The following is a 23,212-nucleotide window of genomic DNA, read 5'->3' as shown; positions in this document are numbered from 1 at the left end:
ATGCATGGTACTTGTACAGTGAGAGCAAGAGAGAGGGTTCCAGGGTAGTCTGATCAAGGGGGTTGAAATGGCAACATAGTTTGAGATGCACTATATCGTTTGATGAGGGGAACCTAGAAGAAAGGGGAAAAGATACTGAAAATTGGAGCTCGGCTTTTCAGGTGGCAGTGTCAAGAAGCACTTCAACACACTGAAGGGTGTTTAAAATCTGGAAGAAAAAGAGAAATTGTCGGAGAAACTCATTAAGTCTGGCAGTATCTGTGGAGAGAAAGCAGAAGTAACATTTCGAATCCAGTGACCCTTCTTCAGAACTGTAGTTAGGCAAAGGTGATATATATTCTGAAAACAGGGGTTGGGGAGAAAGGAATAAGTGAATAGTCTGAGCTACCAGCACTTCTGAAGAATGGTCACTGGAGTTATAGTCATAGAGCTGTACAGCACAGAAACAGACCCTTTGACCCAACTTGACTATGCTGACAGATATCCTAAATTAATCTAGCCCCATTTGCCAGCATTCGGCCATGTCCCTCTACACCCTTTCTATTCATGTACCCATCCAGATGTCTTTTAAATGTTGTCATTGTACTGTCTGCATCACCACCTCTGGCAGCACATTCCACACACCACCCTCCGTGAAAAGAATTGCCACTCCAGGTACCTTTTAAGTCTTTTCCCTCTCACCTTAAATCTATTCCCTCTAGTTTTGGACTCCCCTACTTGAGAAAAAGCCTTGGCTGCTCACCCTGCCCATGCCACTCATGATTTTATAAACTTCTTTAAATAAGGTCACCCCTCAGTCTTCAATGCTGCAATGGAAAATAGCCCCAGCCTATTCAGCCACAACCAGTAGCTCAAACCCTCCAGACCTGCAACACCCTTGTAAATCTTTTCTGAACCCTTTCAAGTTTAACGTCATCTTTTCCACAGCAGGCAGACTAGACTCTGCTTGCTCTCCACAGAAGGTACCACAGCAGCAATGCCTATTTTTGTTTCACATTTCCAGCATTCACAGTTCTTTGTTTTCATTAAAATCTGGGGTGCTCTCCCCCAAAAGCAGTTCAGATGCTGAGGTTTGAAGAAAAGAAACTGCCATGAACATTCAAGATAATAAAATGTGAGGCTGGATGAACACAGCAGACCCAGCAGCATCTCAGGAGCACAAAAGCTGATGTTTCGGGCCTAGACCCTTCATCTGATGATGGGTCTAGGCCCGAAACATCAGCTTTTGTGCTCCTGAGATGCTGCTGGGCCTGCTGTGTTCATCCAGCCTCACATTTTATTATCTTGGATTCTCCAGCATCTGCAGTTCCCATTATCTCTGCCACGAACATTCAAATGACTTTTCTTGGCTTCATTTTCAAGTGTTAAATCTAGAATCCTGTGTCACACTGGTATGATCCCAGCTTTCAAGATCAGTCCTGTTCTCTTCGATCATTCTGACGTCCCCGTCCTTCTGGTCAAAGTTCATCTTCACTTGTGATTTCGGCAAATTATGGAGCCATTTTGCCTTGTTACAGTGCTTGACACTGCTAGGTGCACCATCCTGATACAGCTTTGTTTAATGAGGTCCAGGCAAAGAAGCAGGGAGCCTGTCACTGACCCGTGAAGGACTGTGTGATCAGTTCTGTGTGCAGAGGTGTCTCAGCCAGGAGACTCTGAATTCCAATTAAAATCAGCAGAGCGTATCTTACATTACAGTCTGAGCTCCATTTTCTGTCAGATAATAGTTTCTTCATAGCCTTCATTACTGCCGTTAAATCAGCACTCAACTGCTTGTGAAGGGAGTGCTGGCCATATCTGAGCCAACAACTTGGTGTCTGTGTTTAGGTACAATGATGAACTCAGGGAACAGTGGTTATAAAGCTGTCACCTTTGCAATCTTCTGGTTAGGTGTAAGCTTTATTCTTTACCTCTGTAGGTCACATCTTCCCATCTGGTTCACTGTAGCCCATCAAAGAAGGAAATCTGCCATCCATACCTGGTCTGACCTACATGTAACTGCAGACCCACTGCAATTCACTGTCCTCCGAAATGACCTAGAAAGATGCTCATCTCAAGGGCACTGAAGTATAAGAAATGTACATTGGCTTTATCACTGAAGATCACATCCATTTAAGGATTAAAGGGATGAACCAACCTATTACTTATTTCCACTCTCTAGTTCATATTTTTGGCACTGTTTTGTCTCTTTTTCTTCAGTCACATCCAGTACAAGCCAGGCCCAAGGTCCTGTGTAGTGACCAATCGTCACCAAGCCACAATATGCAGAGTCCAATAACAAATATAAGTGAGGTTGTTGACTTGCTTGCCGAGCTGGCTTGTTCTCGTTTAGACATTTCATCACCATGCTAGGTGACATCATCAGTGAGGTCTCCAATAAAGCAAAGTTGTTCTACTCCACTTGGAATTTATACTGTCTGGTCTATTATGGTGAGTAGTGTCATTTCCACTTTTGATCTGAATGAGTTTGTATATGGGGTCCGATTCTTTGTTTGTTGATTGCAATACAGGTGGAGAACCATGCCTCCAGGAATTCCCGTGCGTGTCTATGTTTGCATGGTATTTTGTATTCTATATTGTATATTCTATACAAAATCTTCGCTTTAAACGGATATCCCCGCAACTTCATCCGCATGTGCCGGCTAAACAGACAGCAACAGGAGGACACAGTATACCCTAACACACTGGCCACACTGCCGACATCAAGAAAATTTCAGAACTGACAACGAGACTCCTAAGACCGCAGGAATCATGGTGGCCCACACAGCCAGTCGAGGGCAAACACTTACAAAGATTAAAGACCCCGTTCCCACAACATGCAGAACCAATGTTGTTTACAAAATCCCCTGCAACGACAGCCACAAACGTTACATCAGACAGACAGGAATGGAACCAGCCATCAGAACTCATGAGCATCAACTAGCAGCAAAACGGAAGGATGAACTCTCCTTCGTGTTGGTACACTCAGACAATGAAGGCCATCAGTTTAACTGGGACAAGGTAACCATAGTAGCCCAAGCCAGACATAGACACACACAGGAATTCCTAGAGGCATGGTTCTCCACCCGTAATGCAATCGACAAATCTATAGAGTTGGACGCCATATACAAACACATACAGATCAAAACCAGAAATGACACTACTCATCATAATGGATTAGACAGTATAAATTCCAAGCGGAGTAGAATAACATCACTTAATCGGAGGCCTCACTGATGACGTTGCCCAGCATGGTGACAAAATGTCTGAACGAGAACAAGCCAGCTCAGCGAGCAAGTCAACAACCTCACCCATAACCCAAGCTACAGATCTTTGCCAAAACTTTAAACAATAAGTATTCAGTGCAATTAACAGGTAGAGTACCTGATTCTTTCCAAACCTCTAGTTAGGCTGCACCTACAGTATTGAGTCCAGTTCAGGGCACCACACTTAAGACAGGATATGAGAGTGTGGGGGAAGATTGACCTGAATGGTTCCAGGAATGGGTGATTTCAGCAACAAAGTCAGGTTAGAGAAGTTGAGATCCACTCCGGGAAAGGGAGATTGATGGAGCAAGGGGTTTTGATAGGGATGTACAAGATTATGATAGGCTTAGACAAGGTGGACAAAGAAAAGCTGTTCCCACTAGCTGATGGCGCGAGGACTGGGGGGATTGTGGGAAAAAAGAGATTTAAAATATCTGGCAATTGATACTTGGGAAATGGGGGCAAGATTTATTTCAGATACTGAATGGTTATGAACTGGAACTCGCTGCCTACCAGAGTGGTGAAAGCAGAGATGATAAGTCATTTCAAAAGAAATTTGGAAAGGTGTTTCAGAGGAGAAAATAACTCTCAGGGCTAAGGGGGTAGAATAGGACTGACAGGATTGAAAATTAAAGATCCTTAAATATCGTTGCTCATATTGTCCCTCCTTGCAGATGTTGACAGTCCTGCATATTCCAACATTTTCTGCTTTAGCCTTTTCATGAGGTGCAGTGAGGTGTGACCTTGGTCGATGTATGAGTCCAAGAAATGATTGGATGTATATTTTTAATTTCTTGGCAGTCTCCAATTTCATCCTCATTTACTTTAGTTGCAAACAGAAATGTTCTCAGTTTGTCTCTCTTGTTGCCCTCAGGACAAGTGATCAGAAGAAGAACAAAGTAGTTTTCAAGAGGATACAAAAAGTCTGCAAAAGGACTCACATTAAATGAGCAGGCAAAACTTTGGTAGGTAGAATACTGTGTTCAGCTCTGGTCAGCCAGTTATAGGAAGGATATTACTAAACTGGAGAGAATTCAGAAGAGATTTAGCAGCATGTTGCTGGGTGTGGAAGGTTTGAGTTATAAAGAACGCCTGGATAGGCTGGGACTTTTCACTGGAGCTTGGGAAGTCGGGAGGCAACCTTATGGAGGTTTATAAAATCATGAGGAATGTAGAAAGAGTTAATGTTAGTTGTCTTTTCCCTACGATGGGGATTTCAAGACTATGGGGCACATTTTTAAGATCAAAGGAGGGAGATTTAAAAAAAAGATAAGAGGGGCAATTTTTTTACACAGATGGTGGTTCATGTGTGGAGTGAACTTCCTGACAAAGTGGTGGATACAGGTGCAATTAAAACGCTTACAAGACATTTGGATAAGTACATGAATAGGAAAGGTTTGGAGGGGTATGGGCCAGGAACAGGCAGGTGGAACTATTTTAGTTTGGGATTATGTTCAGCATGGACTAGTTGGACCAATGGGTCTGTTTCCATGCTGTGTGACTCTATGTGCATTTGTGAATTTGGCAAGAAGAATTGAAGGACAGTCTTTAAATGAAGAGCAACTGCAAACTGTAAAAAACACAGGAATCTGGATAACATTAGTGTGGAGCTGGTGGAACACAGCAGACCAGGCAGCATCAGAGGAGCAGGAAAGTTTACAGTTCAGATCCTGATCCGAAACATCAAATGGACAAATGCACATAGAGCTCCACACTATGTTATCTCTGACTCCAGAATCTGCAGTTCTTACTGTCTCTGACAGAAATCTGGATGACCTGGTACATGAATCACAAAACAAGTTAGTATGCAGATGCAGAAAGTGATTAAGACGGCAAAAGGAACATTGACATTTATTGCAAAGGGAACTGAGTTGAAATGTAGAGAAGTGTTGCAAACATTGTACAGGGCCTTAGTGTGCCTGCATCGCAAGTGTACAGCTTTGGTCTTAGAAACAGTGCATTCAACTGATACCCAGGATGGTCGGGTTGGTGGGAGGAAGGAAGATGATTTATTTTAAAGGTTGGACAAGCTGGTCTTGTATCCTTTGGCAAATGAGAAGCAATTGTACTGAATATAGAAGATCCCAAGGGGATTTAACAGGATGGCTGCTGAGAAAATGTTCCTCCTTGTGAGAGAAACAAGAACTAGGCGACACGCTTTGTCAATTTTGGGGGCATGGCCTGCTAAGAACAGAGATGAGGAGAAATGTTTTTCTCTCAGTAGTTTGTGTGTCTTTGGAACTCTCTTCTCCAGAGATTGGTAGAGGCAAGACTGTTGAATACTTTTCAGGAGATAGATTCTTGACTAACTAGGAAGTTACGGGGTTTCAAGGGATGAGTAGAAGTGTGAAATTGAGACCACAATCAGATCAGCCATGATCTCTGTAAATGGCAGAGCAGGTTTGACGCACCAGATGGCCTCACACTTGCTCCTAATTCTTAACTTTTAATATCCATACAAGGAGGGTGCACTATAAATTTAATATGTGCTTGCCAACTATGAATTTGGTGTCAGTGATTCAATTCAACAACTATTTTCTCAGTCTCATTCAGTGTGTCAGCTGTGGTTCAGTTGGTAGAACTCTTGCCTCTCAGTCACACAACTGTACATTTGATTCATGCTCCAGGAACTGAGTGTGGATATCACTGTTGTTGTTGCAGTCTGATACAACCTGAAGCCCCAGCTGCCTTCTGGGGTGAAGCTATAAAATCCCATTACTTTAAATCAAAAATAAGCGAGTATCTTGTCTCAAATGTAACCTTCCACCAACATCACAGAAAACGGATTTTTTTTCAGACCCTGTGTGATTGCAGTAATAGCAGATATTCATGTACTCCTGAGTATGAGGACATTCAGCGTAACGGAATTGTGAACAGCTACCTCTGCTCATATCTATCAGACTCAGTAATAATCTGAGGCTAGGTTCTGCCAGGAATTCAGCTATGGATGATGGTTTCCAAGGCAACAGTTGCTTGTGGAGTCGTTTTTTTTGTTGAACTGGAATGCAGGTTGAATTAAGGGAGGGGAGGGGAAAAAAAAATTAATCATCAGAAATGACAAGGCTTTGATATTCTTCGTAGACCTCAGTATTTTTTCACAAGCCAAGATTTTATAAAGATGCAGAGCACTCCGCTTTCAAATATAGACATTAAATGCTTCAGTATAAGTCATGTTGCCTGTGATAAGACAACACAGGGAACACAAGAGGCATGTGTACAGTGTAATAGCACACTGCTGCTCGTACAAACTGTCATGTATCCATAGCCAGAAGTTAGATACAGACTGGGATCTAATTGAGAGGTTCTAGATGGTTTGTATATTGAATAACAGATACATGGGAGAGAGTTACAGCCTGGAATCTAGTCGAGGGGTTCAAGGTAGTTTATATGTAACATAACAGATACACATGAGTGAGTTCCAGACTGGAATCTAATCAAGGCATTCAAAGTGATTTTATGGAGAGAATAACAGATACCTGAGAGTGATTGACAGACTGGGTTCAAATTGAGGGGTTCAACTGGTTTATTTATAGAATAACAGATACCCAAGAGTGAGTTACAAACTGCAATCTAGTCGGGCAAGTTAAATTTGGAATAACCAGATAACCAGTTACAGACAAGAATCTAATCCAGGGGTTCTGGATGGTTTATATTTAGAACAATAATTCCTGGGAGTTGGTTACAGATTGGAAATGAATTGCGAGGCTCTGGTTGGTTTATATATAAAATGACAGATACCCGTGAGTGAGTTATAAATTGGAAACTAATTGAGAGTTAGGGTTGTTAACATATAAAATATGAGATAACCAAGGCTAAGGGACCAACTGGAATCTAATTTAGAAGTTCATGGTGGTTTATATGTAGAATACTGGGTGTTTGGATGGGAGACACTTTATATTTCAAAAAACAGAAATCCAGTAATGAGATAGAAGTGAGAATCTAGTTGAGCTGTTAGGGCTATTTATGTGTACAAATTCAGATATCCAGTTATGAGTTACAGTCTTAAATCCAATCCAGAAGGGTTGAGGTGATTTATACATAGAATAATAGATATCCAGCAATGAGTTACAGACAGGAATTTGGTTGAAGGTTCAGTGTGGTTTATATATTGAATAGTCAGAGTTATGCAGCACGGAAAAAGACTCTTCGATCCAACCAGTCCATTCTGACCATAATCCCAAACTAAACTAGTCCTACTTTTCTGCACTTCACTCATCTACAGGAGTGAGTTATAGACAGGAATATAATTTAGGACTTCAAGATGGTTTTTATATAGAATAATACCAGGGACTGAGTTGCACATTGGAAACAAATCGAAGGATTCTGGTTGGTTTAAATGTAGAATGACAGATACCCAGGAGTGAGTTACAGACTGGAATCTCACAGACATTTAGAGTTGTTAATGTATAGAATAACAGATAACAAAGAGTGAAGGACCAACTGGAATCTGATTGAGGGATTCAGAGTGGTTTACATATGGAATAACAGATATCTGAGAATTGATTATAGGCTGGAACTGAATTAAGGGGTTTGAGGTGGTTTACACTTAAAATAACAAGTACCCAACAGTGAATTACAGACTGGTTTCAAATTGAGCGGTTCACTGTGGTTCATGTATAGTATAAGCAGTGCCTGGCAGTGAGTTACAGACTGAAATCTAGTGGAGGGTTTGGTGTGGTTTATATATTGTATAACAGATACCTGGGAGCGAGAGACAGAGTTGGAAATTAATTGTGAGGTTCACGGTGTAAAATATATAAAGCAGATACCCATGTATTGGAGTGAGATATGGACTGGAATCTAATCGGGGGAGTTCAGCGTAGCTTTATACAGAAAAACAGATATATGGGAGCAAGGTACAGAAGGGAATCTAATCAGGGGCTTTGGAGTGGTTTACACATCGAATAACAGACACCTGGTTGGGAGTTTCAGGCTAGAATCTAATTATGGAGTTTGGGGTGGTTTATACATAGAATAACAAATACTTGGCTGTTATAATTGTGGGTTGTTGTTTACATATAGAATAACAGATACCGAGAGCAAGTCATGGACTGGAGTCTAATTGAGGGTTTCAGAATGTTTATATATAGAATAACAGATAGCTGGGAGTGACTTACAGACTGGAAACTAATTAAAGTTTTCGGGTTGTTTACATATAGAATAACAGACACCCGGGAGTGGTTTACAGACTGGAAACTAATTGAGGGGTTTGGTTTGTATATATATAGAATAACAGATACCTGAGAGTGAATTACAGACTGGAATCTAATTGAGGGTTACAGGATGTTTATTTATAGAATAACAAATACCCGGGAGTGAGTTAATGACTGGAATTGAGGATTTTGGGTTGTTTATATATAGAATAACAGTTACCCAAGAGCAACTTACAGATTGGAAAGTAATTCAGGGGTTCAGGTTGTTTATTAAGAGAATAACAAATACCCCAGCGTGCACTACAGACTAGAAATTATTTGGGGGTTTTGGGCTGTTTCTGTATATAATAAGATACCCAGGAGTGAGATACAGACTGGAAACTAATTGAGGTGTTCGGGTTGTTTATATATAAAATAACAGATGCCCAAAAGTGAGTTATAGATGAGAAACTAATTGAGGGTTTTGGGTTGTTTATGTAGAGAATAACAGATACCTTGGAGTGAGCTGCAGACACATCACCTGTGTCAGGCTGGTTAGAGAAAATATCCCACGTGAATTGTGGCTGATTATGTAAGAAATCAATCTGTGTCAGACGCCCCCAGAGTGCAAATGATGGCTCCATTGCGGGGGTTTGAGTGAGCTGCAAAGTGGGAGAATGCCAGTGCAATTAGACAGGAGCTGATGGCTTTCATTCCAAAACATTACAATAAGTAATGTGTAATAGCAGCAATGATCAACTGTAATTAATTGTTTTATAGCCCACACGTACTGTCTACAAGTCAGAGAGAATGAGTTGGAGGGATGGGATTCTCTGAGCCCTGCTCGAATTGTGAAACAGTCTTCGTCACATTCAGCAGGTGTAGCCTCAGCTGGAGAAGAGAGGAACAAGCAATGTTTCTCTGTCATACGACTCAATCTTCACCAGCTCTCCAACCTTGGCTGGCTCAGCTACAACTTGCTGCTGTGCGAAGCAGAACCTTAGTTTCTACACCCTCTCTCTCTCTCTCTCTCTCTCTCTCTCTCTCTCTTCATCTCTATCAGCCATATGGCTCTCAGTGGGGAAGTGAAAATCTTCAGGTGTTAATAACACATTCTGGAAATGTGCCAAGCTCATAGCACTTGGCCACATTCTCCCATCTGCAGGTTTCTGCCTAAAGGTTCTTACTGTCCGTCCAGGAATGGCATGGCAGTACTGGTTTGTACAGCTTGACTCAGTATGAGACCACACCTTCAGCACAGTAGATCATTATGTAAGTTGATAGAAGAGGGTGCATTAATAAATCCTTCTCCTCACTATGTTTCCGAGTCGTTGTACTAAGGAAGAGTGACCATAGCAAGACTTAACCAGATCTGCAACAAAATGTGCAGTCTCACCCTGGGCAGCCTTCAGTGCAACAAGGATTTAGTAGAGATGGAGACTGTTAGAACCATTTGTGCCCACATTATTTGTATTCTCTCACTCTCCATCTCCAGCTTTTGTGCTCCTAAGATGCTGCTTGGCCTGCTGTGTTCATCCAGCTCCACACTTTGTTATCTCAGATTCTCCAGCATCTGTAGTTCCCGTTATCTTTAGAATCAATATCCTTATTCTTTTCCAATGTTGCCTTCAGTTACCTTGAGTTCCATTAGTAGGGACAGTTCCTGTTTGCTTTTAAATGTTGCTGATGTGGGTAAAGCATATGTTCTGCTTAGCCCAGAAGGGTTGTCACCCTCATAAGATGGATATGGATGAGAAAAGTCATTCATTTCTTTTGCAATCTGAGCTCAAAATTTAATTAGACCATGAACAGCCTGAGAGCTGTGCCTGTTTAGATAGATGCTCTCAATTTGTTAAATTCAGGTTAACACTAATCGTTGAGTTTATTTTCACTGAAGACAATTACACAGAATTCAAAGAAGCAGCCCAAGCTTTTCAGTTTTTAGCCTTCCAGTATTAGCTCCTGTGTAATTATCTGAAATAAACTCAAATATTAGTGTTAGCATTGGGATGTAACAGCCTATCAGATGCTATTGCCAGAGCAGCTGTATTATCAAACCTAAATTTAACATTAAACAAATTACACTCTGTAACCACAGAAGTGATTAGTAATTATTGTAAGCTGTCTGCCTGAAACCTTGGAATAAGCTTACCCTGTGCTTGAATTTGTTGGAATCCTTATTTTCTTTCTTGTTGAGGTCAACAAAGTAATGTGTAATGCGCTCCCTGTCTTTCACATCAGTATCCCAGCAGATCTTGAAAGAGTCACAGGTAATGTTGGTGATTTTGATGTTGTGTGGTGTTGACAGCAGCTCCATTTTCTGTTGGGGAAGAAGGAAAGGACAATATTTCTTTTAACAGCAAGAAGTGACTTTCATCCTGAGCAGCTTTGCTTTGTAGCTACTTCATGCTCAATACTGCTTCAGGGAAGTGAGAATTTTCTCAACAGTTAACAAACAACCATAACTTGCATTTAGTAGCCCCTTTAGCACAGTAAAACATCTCCAAGGCACTTCACTGGAGCAGTACAAGAAAAAAATGACCCTGATCCACGCAAAAGAGCTTGGTCGCAAGTCGTTTTTAATGGAATGTTTTAAAGGAAGAGAGGTAAAGATCGAGAGATTGAGAGGTGTAAGGAGGAAATTGCAGAGTATAGCGTGCATGGAACAGAAAGCATGACCACCAGTGGTGGGTCTAAATCGAGAAAGTTCAAAAGGCCAGATTTAAAGATGTGTAGATATCTTGGAGGGATTGTGAGGCTGTGGGAGGTTACAGATATTGGAACAAATGAGGCTATAGAGGGATTTTAAAACATTTCAGAATGTTGACTTTTTCAAACCAAGAGGTGATGTAGTCACTGAAGGCGGGTGAATATCTGAAATGTATTCAGTGCAAGTTCAGATGCAGGCAGCAGGTTTTTGACTGGGCTGAAGTTGTTGGAAGGTGGAAAGTGGGAGATTGACCGGGGTGTGTCAGAAGAGCCAAGGTTACAAAAGGATGGAAGAGGGTCTCAGCAGTGATGAGCTGGGTCCGGGGCTGAGTTGGATAAAGTTATAGAAAGGAAATAGTTCTGATGTTGAAAAGGTTATGCTTTCAGAAGCTCGTCTAGGGCAGTCATAGACAGTTCCTGTGAGTGGAATGGAGTCAGTCTCCTAATTAAGTTGGCTATTTCATAGCCACACATTGAACAATCTTTGTGCACAAACTGTTCAATGCAGAAAGAACAGCGCATTCCGCAACCTGTTAAGTATCCTTTCATGGTGATTGACAAAAGAAGTAACAGTGACCAAGAAAAGACTTTCTCTCATAATGAGTGGTTCAGATTTGGAATACACTACCTGGGGAGTATTGGTGGAGGCAGGTCCAAACATGGCTTTTGAAAAGGAATTAAATCATTACCTAAAACAGAAATATTTGCAGAGCTAGGCAGAAAAGGTCAGTGACTGGGGTTAGCTGGGTTGTTCTCGCAGAGAGCCAACTTGATCATGTGTGTCTTCTATTAGAACATAGAACAGTACATCAAAGAAACAGGCCTTTTGGCCCACCAGGTTGTGCTGAACATTACACCAAGTTAAACTAATCCTTCCAGTTGCCCATGGTCCATATCCCTCCATTCCTTGCTTATTCGTATGCTTATCTAAAGCCCCTTGAATGCCCCTATCGTACCTGTCTCCACAACTACTCCTGGCAATGCTTGCCAACCACCCACCACTCTCTTTGTAAAAAAAACTTGCCCCTCACATCTCCTCTGAACATTCTCTCTCTTATCTTAAATGCATATCTTCTAGTATTAGACATTTCAACTCTGTAAAACAGATTCTAACTGTCCACCCTATCTATGCCCCTCATAATTTTATAGGTCTCCCCTCAGCTTCTGTCGCTCCAGAGAAAACAGCCTTAATTTGTCCAGCATAACAAAGTGTGGAGCTGGATGAACACAGCAGGCCAAGCAGCATCTCAGGAGCTCAAAAGCTGACATTTCGGGCTTAGACCCTTCATCAGAGATGGGGATGGGGAGCGGGAACTGGAATAATTTGTGCTCCTGAGATGCTGCTTGGCCTGCTGTGTTCATCCAGCTCCACATTTTGTTATCTTGGATTCTACAGCATCTGCAGTTCCCATTATCACTTAATTTGTCCAGCCTCTCCTTATAGCTGATACCCTCTAATTCAGGCAGCATCCTGGTAAACCTTTTTTGCACGCTCTCCAAAGCCTCCACATCCTTCCTCAAGCCTAATTTGAACATTTGATTGCGACATCATTATTGATGTTCCCAAGATTGTAGTATTATTAGCCTTTGTTGAGTACGGAAGGATGAGTCAATGTTAAAAGTATTGATCACTGAATATTTGGAAGTATAACCCTCCTGCCCTGGCTAGTTTGAATGTAAAGTCACTGAGGGAAACAAATGAAAGATTAGCAGTTCCAAACTGTCTCTTAGGTATCATGGAGGTGTGTTCACTTTAATGTGGGTTCAAGAATGACACCTTCTCAAAGACAATTAGAGATGGACTATAAATGCTGCCCGCGTCCCACAAACAGGTACAAAATTAATCTTGTGAAAAGATTGTCTATTTGTAAATAGTTATACTGGCATCCTCAGCCTAATGGAAAAGGAGTTAGCTGGCGAGGAAGGCAGTTTATTAACTGAAATGAATGTAGAAGCACACTTTGAGTTGTATTCTCATTATTTGGAATTGTGGTTTGACCGCATTGCTGTGCCTGTTGGCGAGAAATGGATGTAAGAAATGGACAAAAAGCTGCAGTTTGTTACGAGTATCTAAATTGGTAATGTTTTGACCAGCTTGAAATACTGAACTGAGGGAGGGGAATCAGTGTGGCTGTAAGTACCATCTTAATGTTTAGACATTACAACACGTGCACCATAAGGCAACACAGCCTCCACCTCCCAGTAATAGCAAGAGGCTGTGGACAGCTGTGGAAATAGGAGTACCAAGTCTGGAAGATTTTCCACCCCATGCCTTTCCATGCCTTTTTAGCTGACGTCATAGCCTCTTGGGTACAAAACTGTTTAAATTTACAAAAAGCAGAGGGGCAGGTAGGGAGAGTGGTACTGTTTTGATGGCTTCTCAATTACTGGATTCTTTAAGAACGTTAAGTAGAAGCTAGGATAGACCATAATGCTTCCTGAACCTGCTGCATTGTTCAAAAAAGGATATGGCTGATTTCCTGCCTCAATTCCACCTTCCCGCCTCCCCATCACACCTGCCCACAACTCCACTTGATTTCCTGAGAAAAGAAAAATGGCCCAACCTTAGATTTAGGTATACTCCACAATGGAGCATCAACAACCCTCATATTAGAATCTAATTTTGTCCATAGATACAGAATTCCTTTGAATTACATATTGAATAAGGAAAACAGGTGTTGGGAAGTCATCAGGTAGTTGGATTAAAGTATGTTTAAGGATGTGTCAGCTCAGAAAGGGACTAGACGTATTTGATTGTGATCTGTGAGGAGAAATGAAGAAGCTCCTTCAGAGTTTTTGTATATGCTTCACAAATAGGCTCTGTCAAGCTCAACACCTCACACTGAAGTAATTTACCCTCGTCTCAAACCAAAATAGTCATCCCCTCATCTAGAGGCTGAGATGTGTTTTTGATTACAGAATGGTTTATCCTTGTGATCAAGGTTCGATCCATGTCCCAAGATCAACATGGCTGTCAAAACATTTAGATCAACTTTAAAATCAAGTAGGCACCCGCACAACATATAAACAAGGAACAGGAGGTGGTCGTTCCGCCCCTCAACACTGCTTCCCATTTAGCATAATCATGGCAGTTCTGCTTGTAGCCTCACATCCACATTTTCACCTATTATCTTTCAATTTTCATTCCTCCACTTACATGGTTAATGCTTAACATGTCAGGCAGATACCTTCAGCCATCACCATTATAGTCAATTCCAGAAATATTTATGCTATCACATTAAGTGCTCTTGCTATTTCAGGCTATGTTGTTTACATTAGTGGTAAACATTGATGATATATCCCATGACACTTTTGCTTAACGATAATCGAATATTTCAGCCTTGGTAAAACCAATCACCCTCTTCAACCCACAGCTTACAGGAAAGAGTTTTATAATGTTTCGTGTTCCTGATTTCGCACCTGAGAGGACTATTTCCAATGTTCAGATGATAGCCCTTGTTCTTGAATTCTATACCAAAAGAAATAGCTGCTGCGTTCCCTATTAAATTCCCTAAGTATTTGAATGAGAGAAACACTCAACATGCTATACTGAAAGGAACATGAGCATCGACAGCCATGGTCACAATGAATAGTGAAACAGGCTCAAATGATCTCTTCCTGTTCCTAATCCTTGTGTCCTTATGTTAATACATCCTAGCCTCTCACCATTTACAAAATATTGTAATTTATAGATCTTGGATCCAAGATACAAGAAAGGTTTAGAACGATATGGGCCAAAAGCAGGCAAGTGGAAATAGTTTAGTTGGAAAAATTGGTCAGCAAGGACGAATTGAACCGAAGGGTCTATTTCTGTGATGCATGACTCAATGACCCCACATTTGCCCAAACTGCCCACTCACTAGGTTCACCCATCAAGTTCCTTTGCGATGGTGCTGCAGCAATGATTGATGGGTGGGTAAATGGAGGGCGAGTGAGTCAGGATTAGCATTGAGTCTGAATGTGGATGGTAAGATTGTGAGGGACAGTAATGGAGAATAGAGAGCATGAGGTAGGTTGAGAGAGTTAACCTGTATTAGTATTATTATGTACCTGCAATGTCTTTGTGACCTCTTGATGTATTTTTAAACAAGTAAATGTTGCATCGTTAGTGCTTGGAAAAGTGAAATATTTCATTTCTTGTTGCTATGGTAACAATGCTCCTCTAAAAGGAAAGTGCTGATCATGAAGATATTACCAAGATCCGCACCAGGAAGGGAACTCAGCCCTTCTTGTTAATTGCATTTTTGATCCCTCCTTCTTCCCATTCCCAACAATGAATCTATTCTTATTTTTATTCAATTTTGTAAATGTCTGCAGATTGTTTCCTTTCGAGGATAATGTATTTGAGTATTTTAAACAACCCTCAGTACCCAGTCTCAGTCCTTTTGTGTGCCTTGAACAGTATTTAGCACTTCCTCCTTCAATCTCTGCCTCAATGTAGGCATTATGTAGAATTAACGTGTTTAATGTGTACATAATTCTCTCTCTCTCTCTCTCTCTCTCTCTCTATCTCTCTCTCTCTCTCTCTCTCTCAGTATATCGTTGGTAGGCTATTCTGTGAAAATAGAAGTTCTGGATTTTACCTACATTAAAATGAGGACATGGAGCATCATTAAAAATGGTGACTCTCTTTTGCCTCAAGATCAGCCCATTAAGAAATCCCTTCCTCCTATAGGCTCCCAAATTGAACTGCTTTCTAACCACGTGTTGAGAACCACTTTGCCCCATGTTATAACATTAGTGTCATTCAGGGGCTTGGTATTCTCACCTTGCAGAGATGGGGTGGGGGTCACATACTTCAGTTGCTGCGGATGTATATTAACCCTTATTTTGTGTATAAGGTAGGGAGTGCAACATTTACATTTTCTCAGCTGCACTTGGGTAAATCAACTGTTACTGTGCCCTGAGTCAAGAATGTTACATAGTAAACCCAACGAGATTATGTTTCTAAGATTTGGTTACATCAAACACACTCCCTCCGGAAGGAAGAACAGCATCGATCCCTTCAAATTGTTGGCTGTGCTAGTGAGTTCAAATATCAGCAGAGATGTGAAACAGCGAGCAAAGGGATCTATTGGGACCTTTTACTTTAAGTGGATTCTAACTGCAGAATGTTAGGTAAAGGTACAGACAGTGTAAGCGTTGTAATGATGCTATTCAGGGACACAATGAGGCAGAAACAAGGAACTGTGCACTTGGAGGTGATGGGAAGCGCTAGGTAGATGTGGGATTTGGTGAGTAATCGGGATTGATGTAGGGAGAAAATGGGATTATAGGATATGTTGAGAAGATGGGTAGGTAGTATTGGCTAGAGAGGATTAAACGACATTGAAGAATATGGGTAGGTGGGATTGAGGGATTTGGGGAGAATGTGGGATTGAGGTTATAGGGGGATGCTAGGACTGAGAGATACGGTGGGTGGGGAGAGGATCTTGGTAGATGGGAATGATTGTTATGTAGGGAAGGTGGGGAACTGTCTTCAGGGATAGGGAGAAAGGAGAGTCCATAGGAATACAAGATATAGGTAAAGAGGGCGAGTGGATGGAATCAAGGGTTATAGCGGAAAAGGGTGAGTGTGTGGGATTTGGGCATAGGGAGAGAGGGTGAGTGGGGGGAATTTGAGGATGGGGGAGTGGGAGAGTTGGGGGGATTTAGAACAGGGAGTGAGGGTGGGATTTGGGATAGGGTGAGTGGGTCATTTGGGGATAGGGAGTCAGGGTGAATGTGTGGGATTTGGGATAGAGAGAAAAGGTTATGGAAAGTGAGGCTGATTGGGTTTGGTTGTAAAACAAAGATATGATTAGTTCCAGAGATAGTATGTACTCCAGATGCTGGAGAATCTGATATAACAAGGTGTAGAGCTGGATGAACACAGCAGAGCAAGCAGCATCAGAGGAGCAGGAAAGCTGACGTTTCTTCAGAAATGGGGGAACGGAAGGGGGTTCTAAAATAAATAGGGAGAGAGGGGGAGGTGGATAGAAGATGGATAAAGGAGAAGACAGGTGGAGAGCAGACAGACAGGTCAGGACATGGTCGAGCAGTTTCAGGGCCGAAGAGATTATGAGAGAGTTGCAGTGCGAGAGAGATCCACTGAGGTCTTTCTGGAGGAAGGAGGGTAACTTCTTCAAGGTAGGCATCTTTAGAAGAGGCTTTGCAGTGGTGTTAAAATTGTTTCTAACATTGTTGACATGTGTGAAACATTATTTTTGTTTTTGTTTAAATGTGAAACATAAGATCCTGGGATCCAACTGGACATTGGCAAGCTTAATTCAAATTCAGGAAAGGTTGTTTTGATGGGCCAAGTACACAATATCCTGCACCCATAAAATAATGCAGTTCAAAAACAAGGAACGAGAAAAAGCATCTATGCTAATGACAAATTTATATTCAAAGGCATTTTACAAGTAAATGAAAGTGTTTTAATAAATGACATTCATGCTATTATAATGATGAATGCAGCCGATTAAAGTGAGGAAGGTTCTGGAATATGTGCTTCTGCAGGGTTATGGGAGCTGACAGCTGGGATAGTTAGTGTCATTTTATCATCAATTTCTCTTGTTACATGAATGTTGAAAGCTAGTTTACAGATTTAATTGCAACCTCTTCATTATCAGGCTGTTAACTCTTGCTCATCCCACCTTGTGCTTGTTGGGACAATGTAATTTCCTTATCTCACTGAGGTTACAAAAAGGCCACGTGATGACAGACCATAAGTCACCCATTCAATGCAGTGGGACCCAAGAGACCTGTTTAACTCAGAGAAACATTACCTTTGGCTGTGCAGCACTCCCTGAGTACTGCAATGGAGCTTGCAGTCTTGATTTTTGTGCTCAAAGCTTGGAGTGGGACTTGAACCCAGAACCTATAGATACAAGTAATGATGAGGCCTTCCGGCAGATTTGTACTATGCTCACTTGATTTCATTCACTTCCTTGAAGGGATAGCCGGGGAGTGATTAGAAGCTCAAAATTCTGCAGTTCTCATGCCAATTACAGATGACTTCTGCCAAGTATCAGATTATTAGATATTAGGCCAACCCAGGAACAAACCAATCCTGGTCTGTATGATTCAGTATCCCACCAGGAATTGTATAATTTTACAACTGGGCTGTAAAACAAGCAGTTTAGTTCAAGAAGCAAGCACTGTCTGTGAGGTTGAATTTCACAAGCCAATGCACTTACATCTTCTTTAGGCTATTCTGTCAACATAAAAATAGGGTGGAAGATGCAGAGAAATTATTATCATGCAGCAAGTTGCTGTGAATCAAATTAAGCAGATGCATAAATATTTGGGGGAAAACATGCCTGATACAGAAAACTGGCTCAGCAGTGGGACTAATTAAATAGACTTATCAAAGAATCAGTTTACACATAATGGGTTGTATGGTGTTGTTCCCTCTGGTCCAAGATTCCATTGTTCACATTGTAATGTTGTAATGAACAGGGGAATGAGACATTGGAGGTGCAGTGAATTGTCCTGTTGAACTTTCCAAAACTGCAGCCACTACCATCTGGAAAAACAAGGGCAGCAGGTACTTGGGAACATCTGCTGCACATTCTTCTCCAAGCCATGCACTGTCCTGACATGGAAATATATGAGTGATCCTTTTCCATTGCTGGATCAAAATCCTGGCACTCCGTCCTTAATGGGATTGCGTGCATGTCCCTATACCTCATGAACTGCGTCAGTTCAAGAAGGCAACTCATCACCTCCTTCTCAAGGGATAGTTATGGATCAACAATCAGTGTTGGTCTTACCATTGATGCTCACATTCCATGGACAAATTAAAAAACAATAGCAATGATATGTTTTACAGTGGACTTGGTGACTATTCCATTTCTGAGGTCAGGCAGATTCGTATCTCTCTCGTCCCCTCCTGTTCTTCATTGAGGAGACAGCACAGAAACAGGCCATTCAGCCCCAACAACTCCATGCTGGTGTTTTTGATCTTTTTGAGATTTCTCTGTAATCCCTTTATCCCTGACCCATCAGCATATTCTTCTATTCATTGCCATCCGTGTTCTTATTCAGCTTCTGTTATTGACTTTAAATGCTATTGACTTTGAGTACTCCATCTGGGATCGAGTTCCATATTCTTACCACTCTCTGAGCAGTGTTTTGTCCTGAATTCCTGATCAAGTTTATGAACAATTACCTTGTTTTATGACCCCTAGGTCTGATCTCCCGAAGTGGAAACGTCTTCTCTGTGTTTACCTTTTCAAACACTTCTTAATCTTAAAGACTGCTATTAAGTCACTTTCCAGCCATCTCTTTTCCAGGGAAAATTGTTCAAAAGGACTGCCAGGTCTATCTGGGTGAACAGATTCAAGTAGAGCTGAATGGCTCTGCATCCTATGTATTGTAGGACTTTTCTTCCCCTGTCTCCTTCACGTGCTCACTTTCCTATTCAACATATGCACACCCAGTGAATAGGCCCTCTATAAGACACTGGTTAGACCTCTAGAAGAGTACTGTGCACATTTCTGGGTGCCACATAATAAGGAAGATGCGACTGCGTTGACAGAGTGCAGAAGTGATTTCAAAGAATGGTTCCAGGAATGAGGAACTTCATATGAGGATGGAGTGATGAAGTTGGTACCATTCTTCTCAGAGAGATGAAGGCCAAGAGAGATTTCATGTAGATTTCCAAAATCATGAGCTGGCTGGAAAGAGTGGACGGTGAGAAACTATTCCTGCTTATAAAAGGAACAGGGCATTACATTTAAAATGATTTGCAAGAGGGGCAAATATAGTATGAGAAAAAACACAGGGAATAGTTAGGGTATGGAATGCACTGCCTGGAAGAGTGGTGGAGGCAGTTTCAATTGAGGCATTCAAGATTGGGTGATTATTAAGAAAGAAATAATGTGCAAAGATCTGGAGGAAATGCAGTAGATTGGTACTTGGTCATGATATTCATTTAACGAGCCAGTGTAGTGGAACGAATGGCCTCCCTTTCCACTGGAAGACTTCTGTGTTGCTGACTAGAGCTTGACCTCTGAGGCTAGGAGAATTTAACCATGTTCCGCCATTCTGCAATGCTGAATTAAAGCAAGTCTTTTATTTCCTAACCCTTTCCATGCCATTGTGCAATGTTTATCTCTCCACTTCAAAGTCCATAGTCTGACACAGTGACCCTGTTGTTCCAATGGTGTACAAACTACGGTCGTGTTACAACAATGAAGCAAAGTGTTGATGGGAGCAGGGATGGTGATGTGGCTATCACAGCCATCCCTCAGTGATTGGGTGTTGGGGGGAGTGAGGGGATTGCTTCAATAGGAATCTCTGTTCCATTACTTTGACTGAGCAGAAGGACAAGCTGAGGAAGCTGTTAGCACAGCACAGCAAATAAAAATCTTGAGTGCTATTGAATACAAGAGCAAGAAAGTTATGCTAAACCTTTGTAAAATCTGTGTAGTTCTGAGGTGGAGTATGTGTTCGGGTTTGCACACCTCACTTTAGGAATCAAGTCTAAACTTTAAGGACAGAGCAAGGAAGAAGAAATTAAAGACTTCAGTTCTCAGGACAAACTCCAAATCAGGGTGATTCGTCTTTGCGCAGAATATGTCACAATGAGATTGAATTATGAAGGGTTATAATGAAAAAGCTCTGAGGAAACTGCTTCCAGTGGCAGAAGGGCTGGTAACCAGGGAAGATAATTGGCAAAAAAAATTCAGGGGCAAATGTAGAATTTTTTTTTAATATTGTACACTTTCTGGTCAATTTGAAAGGGTGATGGAGCAGATTTGTTTGGAACTTTCAATTGGAGTTAAACCTGGAAAGGAAATATTTGCAGAGCTATGAGGGAAGAGCAGGGAAATGGGACGAATAGCTCTTTCAAAGAGAAAGCACAGGTGTGATAGGTCAAATGGCCTCCTTTAAACTAGATGTTTGTATAATACTTAGGGCTCATCATCCCCAACCTTCCTATTTGTATCTAAGGATGAGATTCTAGTCTGTCACTGCTCTCATTCTGACGACTCTGAAATCAATAAAGACTCCTGTGGAATTTGTCAGGATTGGTACAATGTCTGAGTATTTCTCATCTCAGAGAATCAGTGTTGCATGAAATGATTCAGAATTGCCCAGATGGAGCATTCTTAGGTAACATTTGCTCCTGCATTTCAGTATATAGTCTGCTGCCAGGAATTTAAGTCAGATACTGATGGTCTAGATTGAGCAAACCACCTGGCTTTCAGTGCAGAACGAGTAGTATGCAGGTGAATTGCATAGGTACTGCCAGGTTGTTGTAAAAACCTGCCTGAAATCCTCATGTGCTTCAAGGGAGGAAATCTGCCATTCATACCCAGTCTGGCCTGCCTGTGACTCCAGACTCACGGCAATGTGGCTGACTGTTAACTTTCCTCTCCAGTGACCTGGCAAGCCATGCAGTTATATCAAACTGTTGCAGAATGAAGGTCTGTAAGTGTACCTGTGTCATTTGGGTCAGCACTGGGTCAAGAAAGTAGCTCGCCATCGTCTTTACAAGACTATTGAAGAGTGAGCATTAAATGCCGGCCTTGTGAATGATGCTTGTATTTCAAGAACCATTAAAAGGAGAACACTTGTACTGAGGGAGGCTATACAGTCTATTGAGTCTGTCCTAGCTATCCTATCCTGTACATAGCTGTCTGATGTAAGAGCTATCTGCTTAGCTCCCAATAGCTCCCATAGCCAGAAATGAAGGAAAGTGGGAAAAGGTAAGATTAAGGATGCAATAAATCGTTGGTAGTACAGAGCCTGGACATTACTGAAAGAGAGCTAGGTTACTGAAGCAAAATGTCTGCTGTTGGTGTACCTGTTCAACTGAGCAGCACTTGTAGAGCCACCCTAAGTGCAATAATAAACAGTTTAAGGCAATCCGTCAATCTCATAATGTGGCTCATTATGACAGGGACAACTGACATTTTTGCACAGTGACTTGTTCTCTGCAACTAAAGAGATAAGATCAAACCTTTTTTTCTGAAGAAGGGTTCAAACCAGAAACGTCAGCTTGCCTGCTCCTCCGATGCTGCCTGACTTGCTGTGTTCATCCAGCTCCTCGCCTTATTATCTCAATAAAGCCTTGTTCCTTTTTTTGAGTTGCCTAGATGTTTGGGAGCCTACAGGTCTCTGTTGCTTTCACCATGGCTAATCAGCATTTACCTGCTAACTAATCAGTTCCCTTTACGCTTATATCATAAATTGTTGTGATCACTTGAAATTTGGCATTCTTGTGTGACTCCTGAGGAGCACACGACAAAAATCTTCAACAATACATTCCTCTTTTCACTAATTTATAAAAATTCACCAAAGTCAATTCCCCCTTGGGATTGATAGGTGGGTGAAGCTCTCATGATCAAGCATGCTTTTAATGATGTTTTGGGTAAAACTGGAGCTCTGGCAGCTTGTGTGTATGTCCAACACTGACAACTCAATGCACCAACAGAGCTGAGACTCACAAGTCGCAGTGAGGCTATTTTTCACATCTCTGTTTGGAGATGGTTTGCTAATATTGGTCCTGTGATGCCACATTAGATGATGGTTACCAGAGTGGCATCGCAGGTGCAAGGAAATTCTGTGGGATTTAATCGTTGGCCTGGCTCCAGTGCTGGAAGGCAATCATTATTACAGTAGCCTTGTTCAATCAACATTTTAAGAGCTCCCAGGAACGAGGGAATGTGACTGAGGCAAGAGCTAATCATTTTATTTCTGAAGCGGCTGTAGTTAGAGGACTGATGTAAAGTGATCACATCCAGGGGAAATCCCGTTCTGTTGGGGAACATGTGAGTGGGACCTTGTGGATGCCAGTGCTTGGAGCAGTGGAGTTTGTTGGGACAATGTCACTGTTGCACGGCTGATAAAAATATTCAGTGCACAAAAGAAATGCTAAGTGTAAAACATTATTCACTCAAAAAGCATATTTGCATTGATGTGAGAAACAGTGAAATCGAAGTATAGTAGATATTTTGAAGTCACCAATGGATATTCAATCATCAATGTATATGGGAGAGTATGGGATAATGGAGTGGAGATAGAACTATTGAATCTCATAGATTTGAAGAACCCAATAACCTCCTCCTCCTATTTGCTATGTTCTTAAGGGACATAGAAGCTGAAGGGCAAGATAGTTCTGATGAACTGGTT

The 23,212-nt window shown here is 41.6% G+C and overlaps 1 protein-coding gene across 2 annotated transcripts in view; it reads right to left on the bottom strand.

Moving 5' to 3' along the window:
- Window positions 1-23,212, bottom strand: part of LOC125448115 (phytanoyl-CoA hydroxylase-interacting protein-like) — a 59,093-nt gene that overhangs the window by 10,808 nt on the left and 25,073 nt on the right. For both annotated transcript variants that reach the window (XM_059641105.1, XM_059641104.1), the window contains exon 3: window positions 10,530-10,697. In XM_059641105.1, coding sequence (XP_059497088.1) covers window positions 10,530-10,694 — 165 coding nt within the window. In that variant the 5' untranslated portion in view covers window positions 10,695-10,697. The remainder of the gene's footprint in view (window positions 1-10,529; window positions 10,698-23,212) is intronic.

This window comes from Stegostoma tigrinum, chromosome 40 (assembly GCF_030684315.1).
Source record: "Stegostoma tigrinum isolate sSteTig4 chromosome 40, sSteTig4.hap1, whole genome shotgun sequence".
NCBI lineage: Eukaryota > Metazoa > Chordata > Chondrichthyes > Orectolobiformes > Stegostomatidae > Stegostoma > Stegostoma tigrinum.
The sequence above is the reverse complement of the archived record's forward strand: the minus strand, read 5'-3'. Positions and strand labels throughout refer to the sequence as shown.